Source organism: Cibotium barometz, chromosome 43 (assembly GCF_041138505.1).
Source record: "Cibotium barometz isolate CiBa-2024 chromosome 43, ASM4113850v1, whole genome shotgun sequence".
Lineage (NCBI taxonomy): Eukaryota > Viridiplantae > Streptophyta > Polypodiopsida > Cyatheales > Cibotiaceae > Cibotium > Cibotium barometz.
In genome coordinates this window covers 39,296,847-39,320,866 of record NC_141088.1, presented here as the reverse complement: position 1 = coordinate 39,320,866, position 24,020 = coordinate 39,296,847, and the positions used below count along the sequence as shown (strand labels likewise).

General features: G+C 45.3%; 1 protein-coding gene across 1 annotated transcript in view; it reads right to left on the bottom strand.

Moving 5' to 3' along the window:
* The window catches only part of LOC147613901 (sterol 3-beta-glucosyltransferase UGT80A2-like), a 128,765-nt gene that overhangs the window by 62,475 nt on the left and 42,270 nt on the right, over positions 1–24,020 (bottom strand). The window contains exons 8-13 of the mRNA XM_086781906.1: positions 15,261–15,318; positions 14,950–15,127; positions 14,628–14,758; positions 14,180–14,282; positions 13,667–13,743; positions 2,401–2,448 (exon numbers count right to left, since the gene is read on the bottom strand). Coding sequence (XP_086638032.1) covers positions 2,401–2,448; positions 13,667–13,743; positions 14,180–14,282; positions 14,628–14,758; positions 14,950–15,127; positions 15,261–15,318 — 595 coding nt within the window. The remainder of the gene's footprint in view (positions 1–2,400; positions 2,449–13,666; positions 13,744–14,179; positions 14,283–14,627; positions 14,759–14,949; positions 15,128–15,260; positions 15,319–24,020) is intronic.

Sequence of the window (24,020 nt, the reverse complement as noted above, 5' to 3'; positions counted from 1 at the left end):
CAGCATAGGTACTCCCGATTGGCATTGACCTCATCCATAGAGTTGGCAGAGGATGGAGATACTCATTGTTGGTACGCTCAGATGAGATCATGGTTTGACCTACATGGTTTGCGGATAGAGGCACTACCACCCTTTCAGTACAGTCTGGATTGTCCATTTTTGGATCTCACCCGCTCTGAGCAAAACCGCATAATCAAGATGGATATCATCAGAGTGGACATAGAGAGGACATGGACTAGCCCCCTTGAGCCCTTGGGCACGAAAATGGCTCATTACAAGAGCCATTTTCTACACCTCTCACTGGATGATTTTATCACCCGCCCGGCGTACATGGATGTACACCTATCACATGGGATACGTTGTGCCATTGGACAGATCCGGACCTCATCACACCAGCTGCGGATTGAGACAGGGCGATATGTGCATCAGATCTTGGATGACCGCATTTGTCAGCTATGCTACCAGGAGGTAGAGACAGAGGAACACTACATTTGCCGATGTACAGTCTATTATGAGATCTGAGGGAGATATCACTGCCTCTTCCGAGAGGGTTTTGGGCCATTACGCAGGGTCATAGAGTTTGAGGATCAGAGATGCCTGGGATTGTTTCTACTTGAGCTCAGGAGACACAGAGAGACCCTCTTGGCAGACAGGAGGCCGAGCCATGATGGACCTAGACAGAGGACCCTGACAGATTTCTTCGGCACCAACACCAGCAACCCAACCCACACACCTCTTGATACCTCCTCCATTGGGCCATCAGGGCATCGACCACGCTCCCAGGGAGTCACCACTGATAGAGCAGTTATCTTATGTCGTGCTCGTCGGCCACGCCCACCAGGATCCCGACCACGGCATCCTCACCATCACCAGATTAGAGCCATTATTGCTCAGCATCGGAGGCACCTACCTTGCTTCTACGACCTCTCCATTCTAGACAGCCCCATGGCGGAGATACTTGATCTAAGGAGAGGGCAACACTTCAACTGATCTCAGCATACATGGATCTACCTGATATACATTTTTCAGTATTTTCCAGTATTTTCTACTCAGTATCATCTCGGAGTCTTACAGTTCTGTTCTTATAACTGTAGGACAATCAGTTTATTGTACTTTTTAGTCTCATTTAGTTGTTCTCTTTGAAGAGACACCAACTTTAGATGTACTCTTAGTTTTGGTCTCATAGGCCACTATGGCCTCTTAGAGACGTTAATATATCATTTCATTTCTCTGCACCTCTTACCAGATGGTTTTATCACCCGCCCGGCATACATGGATGTACACCTATCACATGGGATACATCGTGCCATTGGACAGATCTGGACCTCATCACACCAGCTGCGGATTGAGACAGGGCGATATGTGCATCAGATCTCAGATGACCACATTTGTCAACTATGCTACCAGGAGACGGAGTCAGAGGAGCACCACATTTGCCGATGTACAGTAAATTATGAGATACGAGGGAGATATCACTGCCTCTTCCGAGAGGGTTTGGGCCGTTACACAGGGTCATGTAGTTTGAGGATCAAAGATGCCTGGGATTGTTCCTACTTGAGCTCAGGAGACACAGAGAGACCCTCTTGGCAGACAGGAGGCCGAGCCATGATGTACCTAGACAAAGGATCCTAACAGATTTCTTCAACACCAGCAGCCCAGCCCACACGCCTCCTGATACCTTGTCCATCGGGCCATCAGGACACCAGCCACTCTCCCAGGGAGTCACCATTGATAGAGCAGTCGTCTTATGTCGTGCTTGTCGGCCACGCCCACCAAGATCCTGACCACGACATCCTCACCATCGTCAGATCAGAGCCATTATTGCTCGGCATCGGAGGCACCTACCTCGCTTCTGTGACCTCTCTAGTCTAGATAGCCCCATGGCGGAGATAATTGATCTGAGGAGAAGGAAGCACTTCAACTGATCAGCCTACACGGATCTCTTGATATACATTTTCCAGTATTTTCTACTCAGTATCATCTAGGAATCTTATTTACAGTTCTTATAACTGTAAGATGGTCAGTTTATTGTACTTTTCAGTTTCATTTGGTTGTTCTCTTTAATGAGACACCAACTTCAGATGTGCTCTCAGTATTGGTCTCATAGGCCATCATGGCCTTTTAGAGACGTATTTCATTTCTCATGTGCAAATTCTGCTTTATGGAATGCTAAATTACTGCTCTAACCAAGTAAACAAACCCTACTTCAAGCTTCCACACGTAAGAAAGGAAAGAAACATAGATATATTAACGTTTACAAAAGACCCAAAGGGTCTATGGGACCAAAAATAGTACATGTAAAACATGAGAGACTGAAAGTAGAATCGTGAAAAGAAAAAACTCCTAACTAAACAAGACACTCCAAAGCAGAACAAAATATGCAGCTGAGAGAGAGCTTACAGCAGCTTTCAAACCAGCAGCTGTTGTCCCTGCTCCACCATGATGAACCTGTTTCATGAAAAATTAGTAGTACTATGTAGCCAAGGCAACCTTCATAGCTACTCAAACACATGTGCCACATGGCTTACCAACACAAAGGGCATTGAGACATGTAAAACTATAAAAATTGATCAGATAACAATAAGCTTGAATATATTCTCAAACATTGCTTCAACCACCACCCTGCACAGTAAACAGCAATTTGAAGTCCCTTTCTTTCAGATTTGGACGTAACTGCAATGGAATTTATAACAGTCACTGAGCAGGTTACAAAACACCTACAGTTAATTAGAAAAAAGAGGCCAGGAGAAGGAGGGGAGGGGAGGGCAGTGGTGGAGAAATTGGATGGAGGTCCCATGAAAGAAGAGAGAAGGGTTGAAGAAGGGGGAAAGGCGGAAAAGGGGGGGGGGCGGGGGGGGCGGGCGGGGTGGGGGGGTGTTGTTGGCGTGGGCATATAAGAGCCAGTAACATTTGGGAGTGTCTCCAGTCACTATAGGCAGTCCTGTGTCGAAGCTTTGGTGTGTCTCAAGACAAAATAGAAGAAGATGACTGTTCCTGTTTACGTTTTAGAAAAGTTACTAGGCTCACACCACCGTGAACAAATGCAAATCCAGAATGTATTTTCAGCCTACTGTCCCTGTACCACATCATTTTTAAAACTAATAAATTTCTCTCCAAGGGATACGTGGTCATCACTCAAGACAATTACCCTTGTCTCTTCCCTCTTATACCATCTTCTGATTCCTTCACCTAACGCTTCGTGAGGTCTTCATTGATGGAATAATCGGCTTTGTGAGGCCCCAACCCAGCTGTCCTCAGGTCCTCAACCACTTAGCATACGTGGATTGCCTCCACTTGGGTCCCCGAATTCCGTTACCGACCCCAAGGGGGTAACTCATAGCATAAGAACGCACATAGACACAGTTTTAAAAACATAGACAGCATTGATTTCATTCATTCTTCATCACAGGAGAACGCAATCAAGTAGAAAATCAAACCAACAATGTAAGCATGCTATATTTTTTGTACATCATGCTCATGCAAGTCTCTAACAATAATTTTTAAACTTTATTTATGCTGGAAAAGGAATGCACCGGACTCATCTCGTCCACCTAACCATAGGCTAGTACGTTGGCCACCACGCTCCCCTTATTCTTGTTTTACTCCACGACACTTGGGCTATGGGGTTGACCCAGCCAAGGAGCCCGACACCTGGGGATCGCTTTACCCGAGGGCCTCTCACCAGCAACCCCGATGCACCTCCAGGCCGCTTCACCTGACCTCACCCAAGCCAAGCCGGAGGACTTGACTTAGCACTGGTCCAACCCTAGACTCACTTCTTTCCACGATGAGTGCAAACTTCCTCGCTACCCTCGTCAATCCCATCAACCGACTTGGCTCCATTCCTTATTGTAAGATTTAATAAAGTTTCTTTCAAATAACAATGGTCCGAAGATATCATTGCAATATTTTGAAACCATGATAACCTTTACAATATTATTCCAATCATTGAAAAAAAAGAGATTCTCATAGCGTTTTGACATTCATTTTTTCCTCTTTAGCTCACCCACACATTTATTCCTCTTCAAAAGAGACGCCTCAATGTTCCAAATGAATTTTCTCATCATCATAACTTATAAGTTTATCTCTAATAATAACTAGCTTTAAGAGAAGAAGAAACTCACGCACACCTACCCTTTCATTGAATAAGAAATAAAAAGCTCTCTTTTAATCTTCTTCACTCTCACAATCCCTTGCTTCTTTCATAATGTAATCATAGGGAAACCATAGCTTGCCCTATGCCCGATACAAGGATAAATTGACTTGACTCAATCCCAATATTTATTAATGAAAAATATCCTTTTTCTAAAACTTAACCTTAATTGATGATAATATCCTACAATCCAACGATAGAGGACATTAAATACTATATTCTTTCAAAGAAGGGGAGAACTAGATTAATCTCTAATCTTGCCAATAATAAAGACCATAAAAGAGATAATTAGAGAGATGCTTAAGATACTTATTAATTAGGAAATCGTAAAAATCTCCACAGGGAGAATTCTCACAAGCAACCTAGCATCACCAAGAGATTGATTAAGGCATAGATTTTACATACAAACCTATTCTTCATAATACCCTAATCATTATGCATAATTCTAGTCTAATTAATTAACTTCCCTTATTTCATTTTATGAAAAAGAAGCTCCCAATTCAAAATTGAGAGCAAGACAGAGAGAAGAATAAGAAAACTCTAATAATTAGCTTCCCTACGCACTCTACAATACTCCACAGCTTATTAGTGGAGCTGCTCTTTTCTTTTTTCCGGAAACAAGATCCTTCTGTTAGTTAACAAAAGACAGCCTTAAAACGCTACGTACAAACTCGCCTCCAAGTACGGAGTGAGGATCAAAGAACGAAAAACGGGAGGATGCACTTCTCCTCTGCCTGGCCGCTCTATGAGGAAAAGGCTATCTCATACAATAGGTGGGGGTGGGAAGGGGGGGGAATAACCACACAGATGGTCTATAGTGCCAAGTGGGCTCACCACCACTATTTGTGAGAAAAGGACCAGGTCGCCAGAGCCTCAGGAAGGCTTCAAGGCTTCCCGACACTTCCACATTCGATCGGAACCACCCTGAAGCTTCCTCCACGGCCGCGAAGGGTATGAATGATGTCGAGCCAAATGTTCCTAATGGACTCCGCAAGCGGAGTGTGAGTGCCTTGGATGGCTTCGCTGCATCAGATGTGCCACGCAGAAATGCTGCTACAAAGCTTGAACCAAGAATCCAGTGACCAATTGATGGGGCTAGAACTAGCACTACCGAGATGCGAAGGTGAGAGACCTGAAGGGCTAGTCGCCCACCTTCCTCCTTGTAACTTGTAAGCCATGACAACCTCGGCCTCAGTGGCCCAAGCAACAATGCCCCATGTAATAGTATGAGAAGAGGCCCTATCCATAGTGAAGATGTGAAGAATCCAACCCAAACCTGTTGAGCCTTCGAGCAATCTGTAACTATTTGTCCCTCCTAGCTCTATTTCACATGATGGATGCAACTATTTGGCCCTCCTAGCTCTATTTCACATGATGAAACCCATGCCCAGACACCTTACAAGTGGAAGAAGACATGGGGACGTCCATAAGGTTTGATTAAGAAAAAGCAACATTCTTGGTCAAAAAGCACCAAAAAGCAAAAAGTCAAACAAGGTTGTTGACCGCGAGCCAAGGACACCATTTGAAAGAGGAGATTGAGCCGGACCAAAAAGCAAAAATGCGCTTTCTCAAAAAGCAACTCTAAGGCCAAAAAGCAAGGCCTTAAAGCCAGAAAAGCAAAGCACCAAAAGTTGAGTAATATTTTATTAATAAAAGTAAAAAGAGCAAAAGCAAAGGCAAAAAGGGAAAAGCAAAGCATAAAAAGGCAAAGCAAAAGCATGAAGGCTTTTTGGCAAAAAGCAAGGTCTTTTACATGTATAAAAAGGATTGGACTTCTCTCGTGGTACTATGAACAAGATCATCGAAGTAAGAGTTCCTCTTGAAGGGGCATCATCAAGGACAAGACGTGAAGATCTTTAAACAAGGCTAGGGTTTTCCTTCATCGTCAACATCAAGGGCGTGGCCTCTATCGTAATAAGAAGGGAGAAGCTCATCGCCATCTCCATCATCAAGTAACATGGAGTCTCTTCATCGCCACCTTACTGGTCATCATCTGCCAGCGCTACTCCTTGCATGGCTGTCACCACCTTTGCGCCACCTCTGATGTCGGCAGAACTACTGTCTACACCTCCATCACCGTCACCTGCCAGCTGTTGCTCAGCCGCCTGCACTGGTTGCGCCACCCGCCATCACCGACCTGTTTCGCAGCCTGTGCCGCCAGTACCATCACCACCCGTTGCACCTGGCTATGCAGCCATCTGCCATCTGAACCATCATCTGTGTGCTGCCCCATTGCCGCCAGCCAGCGTTGCCATCTCCAGTTTTTGGCTGTGGCTGCCTGTGCACTATGGTACCCTCACTGCCATACTGCCTTACCTATGCGCCACCTTCAGAACAGCGCCAAACTACTGCAGCGCTGCAGCCACCTGCATCAGTTGTTGCTGCCAGTGCTGTACAATCTCTTGCGCCACCTGCTGCATACTGTTGTGTGCCGCCAGCACTCCCAAGTTGCTGTTCAGCACCTTTTGTGCTGCCGACTGAACCTCTGTTGCCACCTACTTGGCTGCCACCACCAGTTAACTATACCATACAATCACATAGACCTACTTTGGTTCATACAAGCCTACTCAAGGCTGTTTCTATTCCAGATTTGGGCAACAATTCTACTGCTGGTCAACATATACTTCGTCTGCTACACGTCACCTGTGTACCTCGTGTAATTGAGGTTCCTTGGACTTGGAACTAGAGCTTGGACATGAAGCATAGACATGGAGAGCTTGCGCATGGAACTCGGACATCAACATGGAGAACTTGACATATAGCTTGGACTTGGATTGGAACTAAAACATAGAACTTGGGCATAGAGCTTGGATATGAAACATAGAGCTTGGACATGAACATGGAACTTGGAACTTGGACATATAGCTTGGGCATGAAGCTTGGACATAAACATGGAACTTGGACATATAGCTTGGACATGAACATGGAAACTTGGTGATCTAGACTTGGATTTGGATTGTTCCTGAATAAATTCAGGAAAGGGGGCGGGACCTGTTCCCCGCTTAGTGTGGTGTACTATGCAAGATCCCCATTCCCTTTTCTCTCTCCTCTCTCTCTCTTTATATCTTCATCTCTCGGACACATGGTTGAGTCTGTCACTACATGCCTCGCTAGGCTTACAATGGAACCCTTGCCCGGACACCAGACAGGTGGAAGAAGGCATGAGGACAAGGACCATAAGGTTTGTTCAAGAAAAAGCATCAGTCTTGATCAAAAAGCAAGAAAAAGTAGAAAGTCAAACAAGGTTGACCGCGAGCCAAGGGCACCACTGGCAAGAGCTGAGCCAGACCAAAAAGCTAAAAGCCGCTTTTTCAAAAAGCAGCTCCAAGGCCGAAAAGCAAGGCCCTGAAGTTTAGAAAAGCAAAGTTAAAGAACTTTGATAAAAGTGAGTAATATTTTATTATAAAGTGGAAAGCAAAGCAAAAAAGGCAAAAGCTTGGTTAAGCTTTTGGCAAAAAGCAAAGCCCTCTTCAAGTATAAAAAGGCTTGAACCTCTCTTGTAGCATCATGAAGAAGGAGATCGTGGAGTGTGTGAAGACCATCTGCATCGTTATCATCACCATCATCAATCTTTTGAAAAGCACTCTCTTTCTATGCAGCCTGCTCTTATGTGCACTGCCTGCCTCTGCCAGAACCTTCACCTTCTCCTAGCGGGTCTTCAGGGCTGATCGCTTGCAAGGATAGCACACATGTGCTGATCATCGATATCTGAGGCTCCCGGGCTGAAAAGCATCCTTCTTACATGCTGTGTTTTACTGAAGCACTGACTCACAGGGCTGGACAGAGCTGTAAACAGCCACCTATGGCAGCGTGCACCCCTACATAGGTTGGTCGCATGTTTGTACAAGTTTTCAGACATCATCGTTGATTCTATGGGCTGTCCAGGTGCTGAAAACTGGGAATACAGGGTTGGACAGGAGGTATATAAGAAAAGCAACGAGGTTTATCGTGTGCTTTTATGGTGCTTTCCATCCCAGAACTTATAATATAGGGGTTGCCTGCTATTGGACAAGTGGATTCAGAGATGTTTTGGACAGTTTGGTCGTGAAAAGCAAATTGCTTTTATGGCTCAGGGTTGCTTTCCACCCATTCAGGCTATATTTTGGAGAGTTCTATCGCGAAAAGCAGATTGCTTTTATGGCTCAAGGTTGCTTTTCAACCATTCAAACTATTTCAGAGAGTTCTATCGCAAAAAGTAGGACTGCTTTTGTGGTCTTGAGTTGCTTTTCAAACATACAGGCTAATTCGGAGAGATCTGTCGTGGAAAGAAGGTTGATGTAACTTGGATTTGGATTTGGATTTGGATTTGGACTTGGAACTGGATTTGGATTGGACTTGGATCTGGTACTAGTGTGGTGAGAGATTCTTGTGGGTCATCCCTGTGGTGTGCTCGGCATCAGAGATCTCGTGCCTCAACATCGACATCGACTTGGATATTCTACATCGGCATATTTGTTTGCTTTTGTATTCATCCTGGACAGCATGCCCGTGGATTGTTCCTGAATAAATTCCTGAAAGGGGGCGGGGCCTATTCCCCGCTCAATGTGGTGTACTGTGCAAAGTTCCCTAATTCCTTCTCTCTCCCCTCTCTCTCTATATATATCTCTATCTCTTGGATACGTGGTTGAGTCTGTCACGGCACGCCCCGCTAGGCTTACACAATCCCAAAGACAATGTCGCTGAGACTCCTGGGGATGGCCACATCTAGGACATGATGCTGGTCTACCTCCAATGGCCAACCACATGCCTACCGCCAAACTCCTATGTGCCAGCAGCCACAAAAAGAGAGTGATCTTCCGAGGTCAAAAATTGTCACATAGCCTCTTCCATAAATCTAAGTGTGCGCGCGGTGAGAGGCCCTAGGAGTGCCAATGTCTTGCTGCTACCAGAGTGCCCTCAACCTCGGGCATTTGGATCCTACGGCCAAACCGTGCAATGTATGAAAAAAATGGGGTACCCGGAGTCTCCTTGTCTGCTGGATCACACCAAGTCCATTCCCTTAGGTCCCATTGGAGGCGTGTGATGGGCCGGATCTCCCAAATCTATAAACATCAGTCTCTTTCTGGCCACCTTGGCCAGTGGTGGGTCAATGTGCCACTCATGTGCATGGAATCCAATCACCCTCACCCTCTGTAACGTGCATCCCCTAAAGTCCTCCAAGAGGGGCTCTGCTCTCACTAATCTTCCATGAGGTCCAATAGAAAAGGTGAGCAAGGCAAAGCTCTCATCTACGTCGTGAACTGCCAAGAGAATATCATGCCTCTTGAATACTCCCAGCCACCATTGCGGGGGAGATAGGGTCGGGGATCGAGGTCAGCCACTCCGGAGGAATGGCAGAGTTGATGATGTGGCTAAGTCTGTCCTGCCCTACCCTGGATCCCAGTCAAGCCCCTCTCCTGGGTCGCTAGGGGCAGCTGTCTAAATGTAAGCCAATCTCCAAGGGACCTAAAAGGGCCCGTGCTCAAAGCTCCCCGGGATATGTGTGGGCGAGCCCCTAACATGTGACCACTAGGTAGATGGATCGGGGGTTCCAGATCAAGGCTTGTTGGAGACGCTCCTCAGAGGCTACTGGAACAGACTGCTCAAGGGCCGGCCTAAGATGATCCCAAGCTCGTAACAAACTGGCTGCAAATCTGTCCTCAAATGCTAGGCTAAAGCCATGAGCCCACATCTTCGTGAAGATCCATCTAGTGCTCTGTGGCCAAGGGCCCCCAGACTTAGTGTACGGGCTGAAATCCTAGCCAGGAGGAAGTTTTTCCAAGGCTCACCGCCTGGAAGAAGGCCTCTAACAGTCAGCTTGCGCAGAAGGGCACAGCTCTGTATGGTGGGGTCGATGATGCCCAGGTCCCCTCTGTGGCATGGCTGTATGAACACTCTCGAGGTCACCTTGGCCCGGGCAGGCCTCCCGTCGCTACCAGCCCACAAAAAGTTGCGGATCAACCGTTGAACCTGACCAATGCAGGCCTATGAGAAGTATCTTAAGCATCTCTCTAAGATACTTATTAATTACGAAGGGATTCTCTTATTCCAGTAATGGCTCCAAAAGTACCCACGAATGGAGGAGATAGCACCATGAGGAGGCAATAGGCACTAAGAGGCTTAGTAATGATCAACCTTTGGTAACAGGAAAAAGGAATGTAGACACATTTTTCAGCCATGAAAAGCAAAGAGAAGCATCTAGATAAGCATAATCAAGCAGGGGAGGTGTGGTGGCTTCCCATAGAATGAGGAGGGCAAGAGGTGAGGTGGGGAACATCCCTCCCATACTAGAATGAGGTATGGGGGACACGTGGCTAAGAATGGGTAAGCACACCCCTTAAGCAAGAAAAAGGAATGTAGACACATTTTTCAGCCATGAAAAGCAAAGAGAAGCATCTAGATAAGCATAATCAAGCAGGGGAGGTGTGGTGGCTTCCCACAGAATGAGGAGGGCAAGAGGTGAGGTGGGGAGCATCCCTCCCATACTAGAATGAGGTATGGGGGACACGTGGCTCATAATGGGTAAGCACACCCCTTAAGCAGACCCCTTTTTAATAAGGTCTAAATAGCTAAGGTTACAATCTTTGCACACTTAGGTGCCCAAATGGCCACCTACACTGGGCCAAATTTCAACCTTCACAAAAAAAACCCGAAAGTTATTTTTTTCTAATTTCCAAAGGTAATTTATTATTTTTCTCTGATAAATTCCTAATGCATCCAACTCAAAATCAAGATTTATCACCATGACCCCCTATAATGCTCTGCTTAAAAATTTTGTTTGTCTTGGTTCCTGGTGGAATGGGCAAGAGCACGACTAAGAGCAAAGACCAACTTAGGTTGATAACCAACAAGATAATCAGCACATTAAACAGGGATTATCAAGGAGATTAAGGGAAGCACACAAGGGAGTCATGGGAGGCATATTTGCACTATGATAATTTGTCCTTTTTATATGAGAGGCCCCCTTTACAAGGTGTATGCATATGAGAGGCTCAAAAGCACCAGGAAATGGAGGAGATAGCACCATAAGACAATAGGCACTAAAAGAGAGGCTTGGTAATGATCAAAAGATCACACCATAAGGGAGGGAAGTAGGCGAATTTTTCAGCCACGAAAAGGGAAGAGAAGCATCCAGATAAGCCTAATCAGGTAGGTGAGGGATGTGGTGGCTTCCCATAGAATGAGACGGGCAAGAGGTGAGGTGGGAAGCATCCCTCCCATACTAGAATGAGGTATGGGGGACATAGTAAGCAGGTCCCTTAAGCTAGCCCCTTAAGCAGGTCCCTTATTAAAAAGGTCTAAATAGTTAAGCAGGTCCCTTATTCGTAAGGTGTAAATAGCTAAGGTCACAACCTGCACACACCTAGGTGCCCAAACGGCCAACTACACTAGGTCAAATTTCACTCCACCAAAAAATCCATAAGAGTAATTTTTTTCTAATTTCCAAAGATAATTGACTATTTTTCTCTGATAAATTCCTAATGCACCTTACCTAGCTCAAAATCAGGAGTTATCACCATGACCCCCTATATTACTCTGCTCGTGAATTTTTCTAGCTCATTACCCAGCACAAAAATCCTTGTTCAATATTTACTCTATGATTGCCCTGTAAAATTTAGAAAATAACTATTATTATCTATTTCTGAGTCTCAGAATCAAGAATTGTTGTCATGTCTCCTTATAATGCTCAGCTTATGAATTTTTCCAGCTTGTTTCCCAGTAAAAATTCTTAAGTCCAATTTTTACAACATAAGTGTCCTGCAAAAAAAAAAAAATAACTGATATAATCTCTCTCTTGGTTGTAACTTTGGTCTCATAGGTCACTTGGGCCTTTTGAAGACGTTAATATAACATTTCATTTCTTGGAGGGAGGGACATTCCAAGCTTCTTCTTTAGTGTGAGCCTTTTCTTGATTTTCTCTTAGATGTGCCTCAGTTTCGAGACTTTCCCCCAAGAATGAACATGTAAGTAAACACCGTTGTAATGTAACAAGCTTTACATTCACATGCAAGATCTCTCTACATACAAAAAACATGTAAGAAAACACCATTGTAATGTAACAAGCTTCACATTCACATGCAAGATCTCTCCACATACAAAAATTGTAATCAAGGTTACATGACAGAGGACATCAGCAACAATACAACAGATGGCTTGCAGATCCGACTATGTGCTCAAGGCTACACAACAGAGGACATCAGCGACAAAATAACAGATGGCTTGCAGATCCAACTATGTGCTTCTGGGCTGAAGCTTTAATGATCATCTAACTATTTTGAACGAGGCTGCAATGCTGAAGCACAAAAAGGGATTAGGCTATGCAATAATGTACAATACAGGAGAAGAATGCACTGGACCTCAAATGACTCAAGTTGGGGCCTACAAATAGCCCACATTGGGCCAATCTATGGGCATCAACTAGACACACCATCCCCCAGTCAATTGGCCCAAACAAGCTGCAATAAAACTGCTGATTAGCTCCCACAATGCCTACCCTTTTGCAAAAACCCCACCATGATGAGCCCAGTGTGTTTACACTGCATTATGAATACAGTTTGTCTCACTTAAAAGACCTTATGAAAGCTGTTATACTGCCCCAGATTAAGAAGGTCTCATCCAGTGTCCGAATATGCATGCTGAGCATCCCAGCAGGTTTCTCCTCCTGAAGAGAACCTTACAAGCACAAGCTAGCTGGACTGCAAGCACAAAATGCAGCCGGTGGAGCATTGACTACTACCACCCCTATCGTCTCTTCGATCGCTCTATCTTCATTTCTTCATCACTTCTATCAACATAACTCAGAACATTTAACATGACATTTAACACTAAAATAAATACTTTTGCATCCCCTCATTCATTAACACTTCACTCATGATAATCATAACGAAGCCATATATCCATACTAGCATGCTAAAAAGAATAGCACTAAAACTATAATCCTACTCAAAAAGTAATACTAGCCCACTCTTAAACTGAAGTACTAGTCCAAAATGTCTAAAGTTATGACCTAACCCTCTAGCACAGTATCTCTTCATAGAAGAAATCACAAAACCAAATATTCTAACCCCGTAACCAAGAATGTTAAGCAATTAGACTTCCCTAGAAAATATTTATTTCTTCAACCCTTATTTAAATTTGTGAAACTCCCCTCTGCCATCACATTTATTAAACAGTTCAAGGTATCCACTGGAAGGTGAACATCACCAATTGGCTTTGAATCCCTCCTATCCCCCACCCCCTTCTCTCTTCAATGTCCACTCAAAAAGTGAGCATTATTGTCCTCCCTTTATGAGGAGGAGAGTGCCACCTTTTGACGCTGGGAGATGCGAGCTTCTTGCATTGTTGTTGAGCCTAGCAAGAACAAAAAAACATCTACAAGAGAGTGCAGCTCTGGTGGGCAAGAAAGCAATCAAAGATGTACACTCTCACTCAAGGATCATTTCTTTGCATCAACATCCAGGTAAAAGCGCTAGTACAAAAGGCAACATTGAAACAAACTTAAACAAAATGTGTGACTAACAAGTAAGACCTTACCACAGCAGCGCATTGTGGAAATAACCAATCATGAGGGCAGTTGTCTAGCAGATACACTGAGTCAGGAAGCTCCCCCACTGGTCAAAAACAAGAAAAAGAAAAAAGTAAACTTTAATGTAGGAGTGTCTGGGCAGTCCCAAAGTTTTCCAATCCACTAATTCACCTCATTATGTGAAAGATTATTTCACACACGCACAGACGCACGCACACTCACAACATATGCACATAAATGAATTATCCAAGGACTCAATATATGCACGTAGAGCCAAGCTATATACTATGGCACAATTTTTTTGATAGCTATTGCTCATGCAATAATATATAAATGGCCTGTTAATATGCTTTTCATGAAGTCCATAACTACACCTATTAATGGCTTTAAAAATAAGATACGATGCAAAGTACAGAATAACACTTGAATGTGGCTAATTTGTAAACACCATCATTATCCCTAGCTCAAACCTTTCACTAAAATTCTAGGAAACAAACACTTTGCATGCATTTGACACTCACTACTTCCAATGCCACCCCAGCCTTTGTTTATGATTCCCCTCTGAGAAGTTTGTACTAAAGCTTCAATTATAATCTTTGTCATGCCTTCAGGATCTTCAACAGGCTGCAAAAGACGCACTCATCACTAAGGTCCAAAACGAACACACAACGAAACCCAACAAAAAGTGATATGTTGCACTCATCACTAAGGTCCAAAACGAACACACAACGAAACCCAACAAAAAGTGATATGTTGACATCAAGCATGCCAAAAGTAGATGCAGTCACTTGCATAAATGTGAGGCCAGTTGCATAATAAACACTGTTTGTGAGCCAGGCCCAATCATGGCCGCTCATGAACCATGGACTGGCAATCTTGCCCATCCAACTCCCTGTCTATGGGACAGGTGGGGAGATATCCGTAAATTATTAGCACTAAAATTTAGCCCACACAAGAGCCTCAACTTACCAAGCTCCCAAATCCCACATAAATGGGAGAGGGCCCAGCACCAAGCCATTTCACAAGTTGATCAGGGGGATTGTAATCTTGGGAGAGGTTCAAAAAGCAAAATCCCACAACATCAATCTTCAATCCCCAATCTGCAATTTCCAAACCATAAATGGCAGTTTTAAAAAGGAAACATCTGAAGCTCCCGAGGCTAGCCTCTAAGGACCTTTGATCACTAACTCATATATACGTCATATTTGTAAAACAAAGCAACTGATTTCAGCATGATAAAACACCACAGTAATCATCCCCACATAGAGCTTGAACAACCAATAAAAGACACCTTTTGGCTTTGGCACAAGGTGTGGACTCCAAATATACCCAGTAGGAAGCTTTGAGACAGACAGTTGAGAGCCACTCAGATATGAAATTGGGCGGAGCTTAAGCTTCTTCTTTCGAAAATCATTGATAATCCCTCGTATTCCCCACCAAATAAGGGAATCTACAACTTGGTAGGAGAGCTGCAATAGCAACATAATTTAGCCAAAAATGGAACTTATTAGAAAAAGTCAAGCTAACCAGGGATTTCAAAGTTCAGTCCTTCTATCTAAATATAATGTCAAGCTATGTTTAAAAACTTACAAAAGAACTTACCCTGTTTGCAGCAAAGTGATGTACACGAGAGAGTGGATGAGCAAACTCACTTGTTGGCCTGGTTGAGATCAAGAAGGGAAACTACATTAGATGGAGTGCTCCTTTGGGTTGTATTCCTCAAGGAAGCTGAACTACCAACTTAGACCATACGTGGAAATATTCAAAAGCAAACCTTCATTTATGTTGCTACAGTTGACTTCAAATTTAAGATAACCTTACATTACACTATAGGTGCATCAGGTAAGCACATGCATAACCCCCCCAGTATCTAAATCCAATACAACAGCAGCACATACACACCATGGCCAACAGCACACTAAATAACTCTTACAGCATGATACAAGTTCAAATCCTTCATTTGAATTCTACTATGCAGACGTTATGTCTATATCGAGCTCGGCAACCTCTCCTGCAGAGTGCATCCACTTACACACTCCATGGCTGTTCGGAGTGCCTCCAGGGAAGTTATAGGGCTATGCAGGAGACACGGGCAGCTTTTCTATGTATCTGGACCCCCCTGCCCCAGTCTGACTGGAGATCAGGACGGTATCACTTGGCATTACAGGCCCAGTGTGGCAATCTGCTAAGATTAGCCTACACAATCTGTATCTTCTCTACGCTCTTTTTTCCTTTTGCACAAATCTCAGACTTCCATCAATGTGATCTTCTGTGCAGTCAAAAGGTCTACTTCAAGGTAAAGAGACAATCTCCAAGATTTCATTTTCGATTCTCCAAGTTTCTTGGAAGCATCTTTGGGCCTATTCAACAAGGTTCCCAACCTTGGCAACTGAGAACTTAAAGTTATCTTGATCATCCAAACAGAGGGACTTGGATCTTCACATTTTGTGGTAGCTCATGCGAGGAAAGGCTGTAACACTAAGAAAATTTGCATATCTTGGTCATCGAGCTGAGAGACCCCGTCCCCACGCCGCGGGGTGTCTCGCCTCGCACGCCTTGGTGCTGCCCTTGCCTCTTCGCCAACACCACCTTCATCCTCGCTGCGCTCCGCGTGGCCCTCCACCCCCACTTCGCTGTATTCTGTGCTTCACTGCCCGACCCATCCTTCCTCCATCACGCAGGGCATTCAGTTATGCAGTCCTTCCTTTTCTTTGTGCAGCAGGTTGTGGGTTGTATTTTTTCGGCACAGCTAAGCCGCATCTGGTCCTTTCTGAAGACTCCATGGCAGCTGCTCGTCATCCCCGACCGATGCAGTCCACAGGTGCTTATTATCTGAGATGGACTTTCAGCTCCTCACCTCCTCAATCACAGCCCGTACAGTTATCTGCAAGCTTGTCAACAGTCATCTGGCGAGAGGGCAGTTTTGTGATCTCCGTGTTGAACTCTAGCCTTGTGTACCCTTTGCCCAGGAACTGGATGTCGGTTATTCAGCCTCGGTCGCCTGCCAGGAGTGTCCTTCTGTGAAGCCCAATTCTTGTTCGGGAGGTGCAGGTTTTCTTGGCAAATTGGCACCACGGCTTCTCTCCTGAGAGGCTGATTCGGACCCCTTGGCGGGGGTGGCAGGTTTCATGGTTACAGTTTGCTACCCGGGGCTCCCTGAAGAGCACCTCTTGATTCTTCCAGGGCTAGGCAGTACCTTGGACACGTGATAGAGTCCCCACTGTGATATGCAGCGGAAGTCTTTGTATTGGAAGATCCTGTCACACAAATGCTCACACCGTCTTCTGTATCCTGAGTTTCGTGAGTTTAGCAATCCACTTTAATACTTCAAACTTTAAAGAGATGAGAGAGAGAGAGATGAGAACTGTACACCAGATTGGGTCCCGAATTACCCACTGAAGGGCCCCCTATCCCGATAACGAGATAGTATTTGCTTTATTTCGTTAGAGAGAATGACTGTGGACTGTAGATAAGCCAAACGCAAGATCTCGGAGGATCGGAAGCCTGGCTGAACTTTACACGGCTGTAGAAACACCTCGATGAACTGATCTTGAGCCTATGCACTCTTCCCAAGGGCATGAGGAAGGACTGCACACCTAAGGCTGAGAAAAGAAGGCGGTGGACTGTTCTAAGCTATGTTAGAATGCTGTAAATGCTTATGAATGCTGTGTTACCTTCACCAGAGGGCTGTAGCATGTATGGATGATGCATATAGGCGGAGGAACTGCTGTAGAACTGCTGTAGGACTGAAAACGCAGGCTGCAGGACTGAAACGCAATACAAAACTGCTGTAGAACTGCAAACGCAGACTGTATGACTGAACTGAACTGTAAACGCAGACTGTATGACCGAACTGAACTGTAAACGCAGGACTGTATGCTGTTTGGGGGACTGAACTGCAGGCGGCTGTGTACTATGCAGAAAACGCAGAGGTGCCTGCTGAATTAGGGCCTGAAAGGTGCTCAAAACAGGCGCCTATGTCCTGAATGGTTGCTGAATTGCTGCGCTTATGGCTGTAGGGACTGCTGAACTGCATGCGTTGGAAAACCAGGGCTGGTTGAAGCAAACTCAAGCACTCCAAGGGCTGGGTGAGACTAGTCTAGTGCTGAAGGCAAGGGAACTCCTAGGGCTGAGGAGGAAAGCTCTTAGCACACTGAAGACTGAATGAGAAACTAAGCCCTATGCAAGCCTATTTATACTAACTAGAGGCTGGTCAAGTTGGCTGGTCATTTATTTAATAAAGTTTATATTTATAAATGAAAATAAATGCTAAATAAATACCAAAAAATATGGAAAAAATACCAGATAAATCCTAGTAAATTCCCTAAGGCTTCTGGGATGTTCTAAATGATGCACAGGCATATATATGCATATTATGCAGGATGTAGAGTGCTTTCTGATGCAAACCCTAAGGCTTCTATTGACTCTGCATGAATGAATGATTCTCTCCAAGAGGGTTAAGGGACTTGACTGACTGACTGACCGACCGACCCGCTAAGGCTGAGGAATGACCTACGTAGCTCGTGCCTGACTTATCCTGGACTGAGGATGTACAATGGGGTCACGACGTACGACAATTATCATCCTACTGGGTTCTAATAATGTACAAATGTTGCACTGCTGATGATGAGCCAGTTTGTCACCATGCACTGAGTGCAGAGTGCATGTGACACCCACCCTCTTTGAGGGCAAAAGGGCGGAAGGACCAGATGTGCAAGAGATCAGAGCAAATCAACACAACATGAAATGGATGAATGAGGATATGTATAATGGTGAATGTAATCCAATACAATAGGGCCTCTGTATGAGGCACTGATGAAGTGACTCCAAGTAGTAGACCGGCAATGAAGCAAGGACGAAGTCGGAGGAAGAGCACGGTCAAAGACAAAGGTTCGCCTAGAAGATAGGGGTGGCACTCCGAGTGATGTAGATGTCAAAGGCTGCAAACGCAGGACTGAGAAAATTCAGATGTGCTGCTGAATGCAGTGGGAGCACGCCGGCTGCAGTGTGGTGTGGAGCACTAATGCTCAATGATGAAGCAGGGGCAGGGACGCCGCGCTTGATTGCTGGATGCTCAGGGAGCAGGGTGCCGAACTGCTGCTGGTGGATGATGAAGAAGATTGTGTTGGAGCAGAGCACCGGCTGCTGCTGAACACAGGTTGATGTAGATCAAATGATGAGGCAAGAGTGGCTGCAGTCAATGGTGATACAGGCAGCATTGCCGGATGGTGTGTTGATGAAGCAGCACCGCACAGAGCAGGTACAGCAGGGGCAGCGCCGATGTTGATTGCGTTGATGATCAATGTGATGATGGCAAAGGGAGGCGCAGCATGGGGTTTATATAGGGCTGGCCCCTCCAAAGGACCAGGTCGGCTGGCCCTGTCAAGAGACTGGCCGGCCTGGTCAAGAGCCTTTTTAGGCCTTTTGTAAGGCCAATAATGAGGGCCTTCGTGGGCCCTTATGGAGGACCTTTTTGGGCCCCCCCTTGGCAGCCCTTTTGGGCATGATAGTCACACACCCCCTCTTAGGCCAAAAAGGGGACCATGAGTGAAGATGACGAAGATGGTAAGTGGGTGAAGAGGAACATGATGAACTATTTGGCATGTTGCGGGTGTAGATCATTCGTTCGTCTCTTCGTCTTTGTAGAGTCTTTTGAGTTTAGGCTGTAATGGATCAATGCCACAATGCAAGGGGTTTTCAAATGCATGAATGCCCATATGGGTTTTCATTCACACATGCGCCCCAAACACAAAAACAGTATATGATGCAAAGCGTATGCAAGATGGCAAATGCTATGCATAGGGTTTTCACATGAGTAGTGCCTCACGGGGTTTTCACTTACTCATGCGCCCTTTACAACAATGATGGATAATACAAATGGTGAGGATGGTCCCCCTCTCAAGATGCTGAGGGTGATGATGGAGGACCGATGCCTATCCACTCGCGAAGACGCTCGAGGATAGGCCAATTGACGGACTTTGTAAGAATGTCGGCATGGTTGTCCGCCGTAGGTATGTACTGGAGCCTAATGGTACCAAGCTCAACTTGTTCCCTGGTAAAGTGAAAATGAACACCAACATGCTTGGTACGGTTAGAAAAAATAAGACTGCTGGCGAGGGCAATCGCACTCTGACTGTCCACGTAGATGGTAGTAGTGGTGTCCATGGGAACGTGCATCTCCTCAAGAAGCTGACGGAGATACATAGCCTCAATGGTGGCATCATAGAGGGCCCGGTACTCAGCCTCAGCTGAAGAACCTGCAACGGTGTCCTGCTTCTTGCTAGACCAAGAGAAAGGGCCAGATCCAAGTGAGTACAAATAACCACCATGTGAACGCCCAAAATCGATATCACCGGCCTAGTTGGAGTCCATGTAACCACGCAAAGTGAACCCACGACTAAAGTGAAATCTAAACATATACGTACCCACTAGATAACGAGCAACCCTCATCGCTGAACTCCAATGTGGCTCCTTCAGAGCATTGAAATACTGACTTAAGATGGATGTGCAATAGGAAATGTCAGGTCTAGAGTAGTGAGCCATAGAAGTTTCCCAACCATTTGGCAGTAGGCTCGCTCTTTATGTGGCAGCGAATCCACTTCCTTTGTAAGTTTGATGGTTGGATCCAGTGGGGTGGCCACACGGATAGTACCAATGAGTTCAAGACAATACTTTTGTTGTGACACAAAGATACCATCAAGATGCTCGACCACCTCCATGCCAAGGAAATACCAGAGAAGACCGAGATCAGTCATCTCAAATGTTTGTCTCAACCCTGCCATGATATCAGCCACTTTGGCTTGAGTTGCAATAGAGATGATAAGATCAACATACAACACTAGGTAGCACATCATCCCATGATCTGCATGGATATAGATATTGGGATCACAGTTGGATGGTTGAAAACCTTGGTTGCGTAGAAATTTGTCGATGCGATGATACCATGCTTAGGGGGCTTGCTTAAGATTGTAAAGAGCTTTATGCAGGCGTAAGACTTTGTCCTCATGCCCGCAGAGCGGGAAGCGTGGAGGTTGGTCAACATAGACTTCCTCCTCGAGAATGCCATTTAGGAAGGCACTCTTGACATCCATTGTTGGGGTAAAGGCGTTATGCCCACCCTTATAGTGTGTACAAGCCCATAAGTTATAGTACATAGTACACTTAGTACTTTTAATGTACTAAGTGCACTATGTGTACTAGTGCAATATACATGTGTGATAGGGGAGTCACATACTCATGTTTTTCATGAGTTGACTTATCCCCACAACTCTCTCTCTCTCTCCCTTGCTTCTCTGTGTATGTCTCCCATGAATGAACTCTAAACCCTAATTGACAGGTTTCTCCCCATCAACTGGTATCAGAGCTTTGGTCTCCAGATTTTTCTCCAGGTTCTCCTCCCTCTTCTACTCTGCTGGTCGCCTGCTCTTGGGCCTTTTGATTCCTTGGTCGCAGGGGCTGGCCAGATAGTGCCTGTGTGTTAAGAGGCGTAGCCATCCAGTCATCGCAGCAAACAGGGAACCCAGGCATATAGCGTGGAACTGGTGAGCGTGGAAGGTCGCAGGCAGGCGTTGGCTCTCAGCAGCAAGCCAACCAGGCGAAGGCAGCAGCCGTAGGCGAATTAAGTCCACATGGCGGAGGTCGAGCGTGAGCGTGGACTGGCGACGGTGTAACACACCTAGGCGTCGGTTGACAGCTAAGATAGCTGGCAACGTAAGTACACCTCGTGGCTTTACGCCTGCAGCAACCAGCTGGAAAGGGCGAAGGCGTTGGCGAACAAGTGCTGGCTACTAAAGCGCTATCCAGCAGCGGAGGCGGCACTGGTGGCGATGGGGAGTCTGTGTAACTTCTGGCGGACTGGAACAGCTACGCGGCTGCCCGCACGCAGAAGGCTCCCGTGTCCTCCCAGCTCAGCTTGGATCTCGAGGCGCGCCTCTCCTCAAGTCGGCTAACAGCACTTTGCTCGGTGCTTTCAACATCCCAAGCCCCACTACATAATCAGCATCAACACCAGCAAACGCTTCATCTTGATTGGAGCAGCCATCAAATCTGCAGCACAAGTGCCCCCCCTTCTCACCTGCACAAAACAGAAGCTGATTCCTGCAACAAAAATTCAGCCTGCAAATTGGATTAAATCAAAGGTATTTTGCTTCAATTTTGGATTTTCCTTGTCAAATCAAACAATTGAGCAGGTACAGGTGCCCTAATTGCTCAATTTTTGAGCAAAATTGGCAAAATTGGGTGACATTGGTCACAATCAGGCTAAATTTGCAGGAAATTGGTCAAATCAGGATCAATTTGCAGGAAATTGGTCAAATCAGGATCAATTTGCAGGAAATTGGATGTCGAAATTTGGGGCTTTTGATGTAAATGTGCAATTAAGCACTCATACATGCTGTATGATGTGAAAAATCGCACATTTGGGCAAAATTGCAGCAAATTGCAGCAAATTGCAGTGCAAATCAAGGGGCTTTTGTGCCGATTTGGTTGATTTGCATGCAGGCAATCGCATTTGATGCTGTGGATAATGTGCTGATGCCTTACAAGCACTCAATGTGCCTGTAAATCAAGGGGCTTTCATGTATTTGATGTATATGTGGCCAGGGGGAAGCATCGTGAACACTCTGGATGCCTTCATGTGCGCCAATGTACCATGCATGATAAGAAATTGATCTCAAATCAAGGGGCTTTTCAAGTTTGTATGCTTGTTGAGCTTGGCAAAGCAGCAGGCAAGACATTTATGCCTTGAATCCTCAAAAATCAGCTTGCAGTCAAGGGGCTTTTGCCCAATTTCTGTTCGGGACTGTTGTATGCAGTTTACAGGACTGTAAAAGTCTGATTTTTACTCATTTGGACAGCCAGGAGAGCATTTATTGCTATTGTACCTGCTGGTACAGATTTGGCACAGCTTTGTGCATGTTTTGGCATGGCTGTACACTATTTTGAGTGATCAAAAGGTTCAAATTCAGCTGCTGAAATTGCCGATACAGGTTTGGTACATCATTGGTGAGCACTTGGTACTGCTGTACAGTATTTTGGAGATGCAAAAGAGCACATTTAAGGTGCTGTCCAAAATCTGCAGCAACCAGATTTTGGTGTTTTCATCACAAAAAGTGGGAGAAAAGTTGCATTCTTGCTTCCGCAGTGGGAGATAAAGCTTGGGAGAACATTTGTTAGCACTTTGTGTGCTTTGGGTGCAGTGTTTGCACATCTTTTGGGTGCAGTGTTTGCACATTTGCAGGGAGTCAGGCATTACAGGTTGCATTTTGCTATGGCAACCACAGGTGAGAGCTCTTCATTGCTTCACATCAAGAAGCTTGAAGGCTCGCATAACTATGATATTTGGCAAACCCAGTGCTACAATGTGTTGCTTCAGAAAAAGCAGCACAAACCTATCAAAGAAAGGGATGTGATGCCCGCTTCTCTTACAGCTGAAGAGTGGGAAGATATGGATGAGCTGGCAAGATCTACTATCATGTTGTCTGTGTCAGACTCATTACTTTTCAGCATTCGTGAAGAGAAGACAGCTTGGGGAATGTGGCAGAGATTGCAGGACTTGTATGCCCAACAAAGTGCCTCAAGCAAAGTGTATTGGTTGAAGAAACTCATAGGCCTTCAGATGAAGGAAGGGGCTTCTATGACAGCCCATCTCAATGAGTTTAATGGTATTGTCAGCCAGGTCATTAATCAAAAGTTGGCAATGGACGATGAGTTCAAAGCCACTTTTTTGTTATGCACTTTGCCAGAGAGTTGGGACACATTCAGGACAGCCACTAGTAATTCGCATGCTATGCTGTCATATGCAGATGTTGAGGGTGCTCTTCTTCAAGAAGAGATGAACAGGAAAAACAACTCTGTGGGAAAGTCCAATGCAATGAATGCACGTGGGAGATCCCAGCAAAGGGGGAAAAGCCAAGAAAGGGGAAGGAGCAAGTCTCGCTCCAAAAAGGATTTGGAATGCCATTATTGTGGCAAGAAGGGACACATTAAAAAACAATGCTACAAATGGAAAAATGATCAAAAAGAAAAGGGAAAAGGCAAAGACAAAGAGAAAGATGAAGCCAAAGATGTAAAGCCAAAGGGCAAAAGTGGAGTCAAGATCGAAGAAATCAATGTGTCACATGCAGGTGGCAGTGAGGATGAGGTCCTATTTACTTCTTCACTTGATGCCCATTCACTTCTTACAGGTGGTCATGGTATGCACTCATGGATCATTGATTCAGGTGCCTCCTTTCATGTCACAGGTTGCAGAGACTTGTTTGTCAGGTACACTGCTGGCAATGAAGGAGTGGTTTATTTGGGTGATAACCATGCATGCAAAATTCTTGGCAGAGGTGATGTGAGGCTTGTATTTTCAGATGGCTC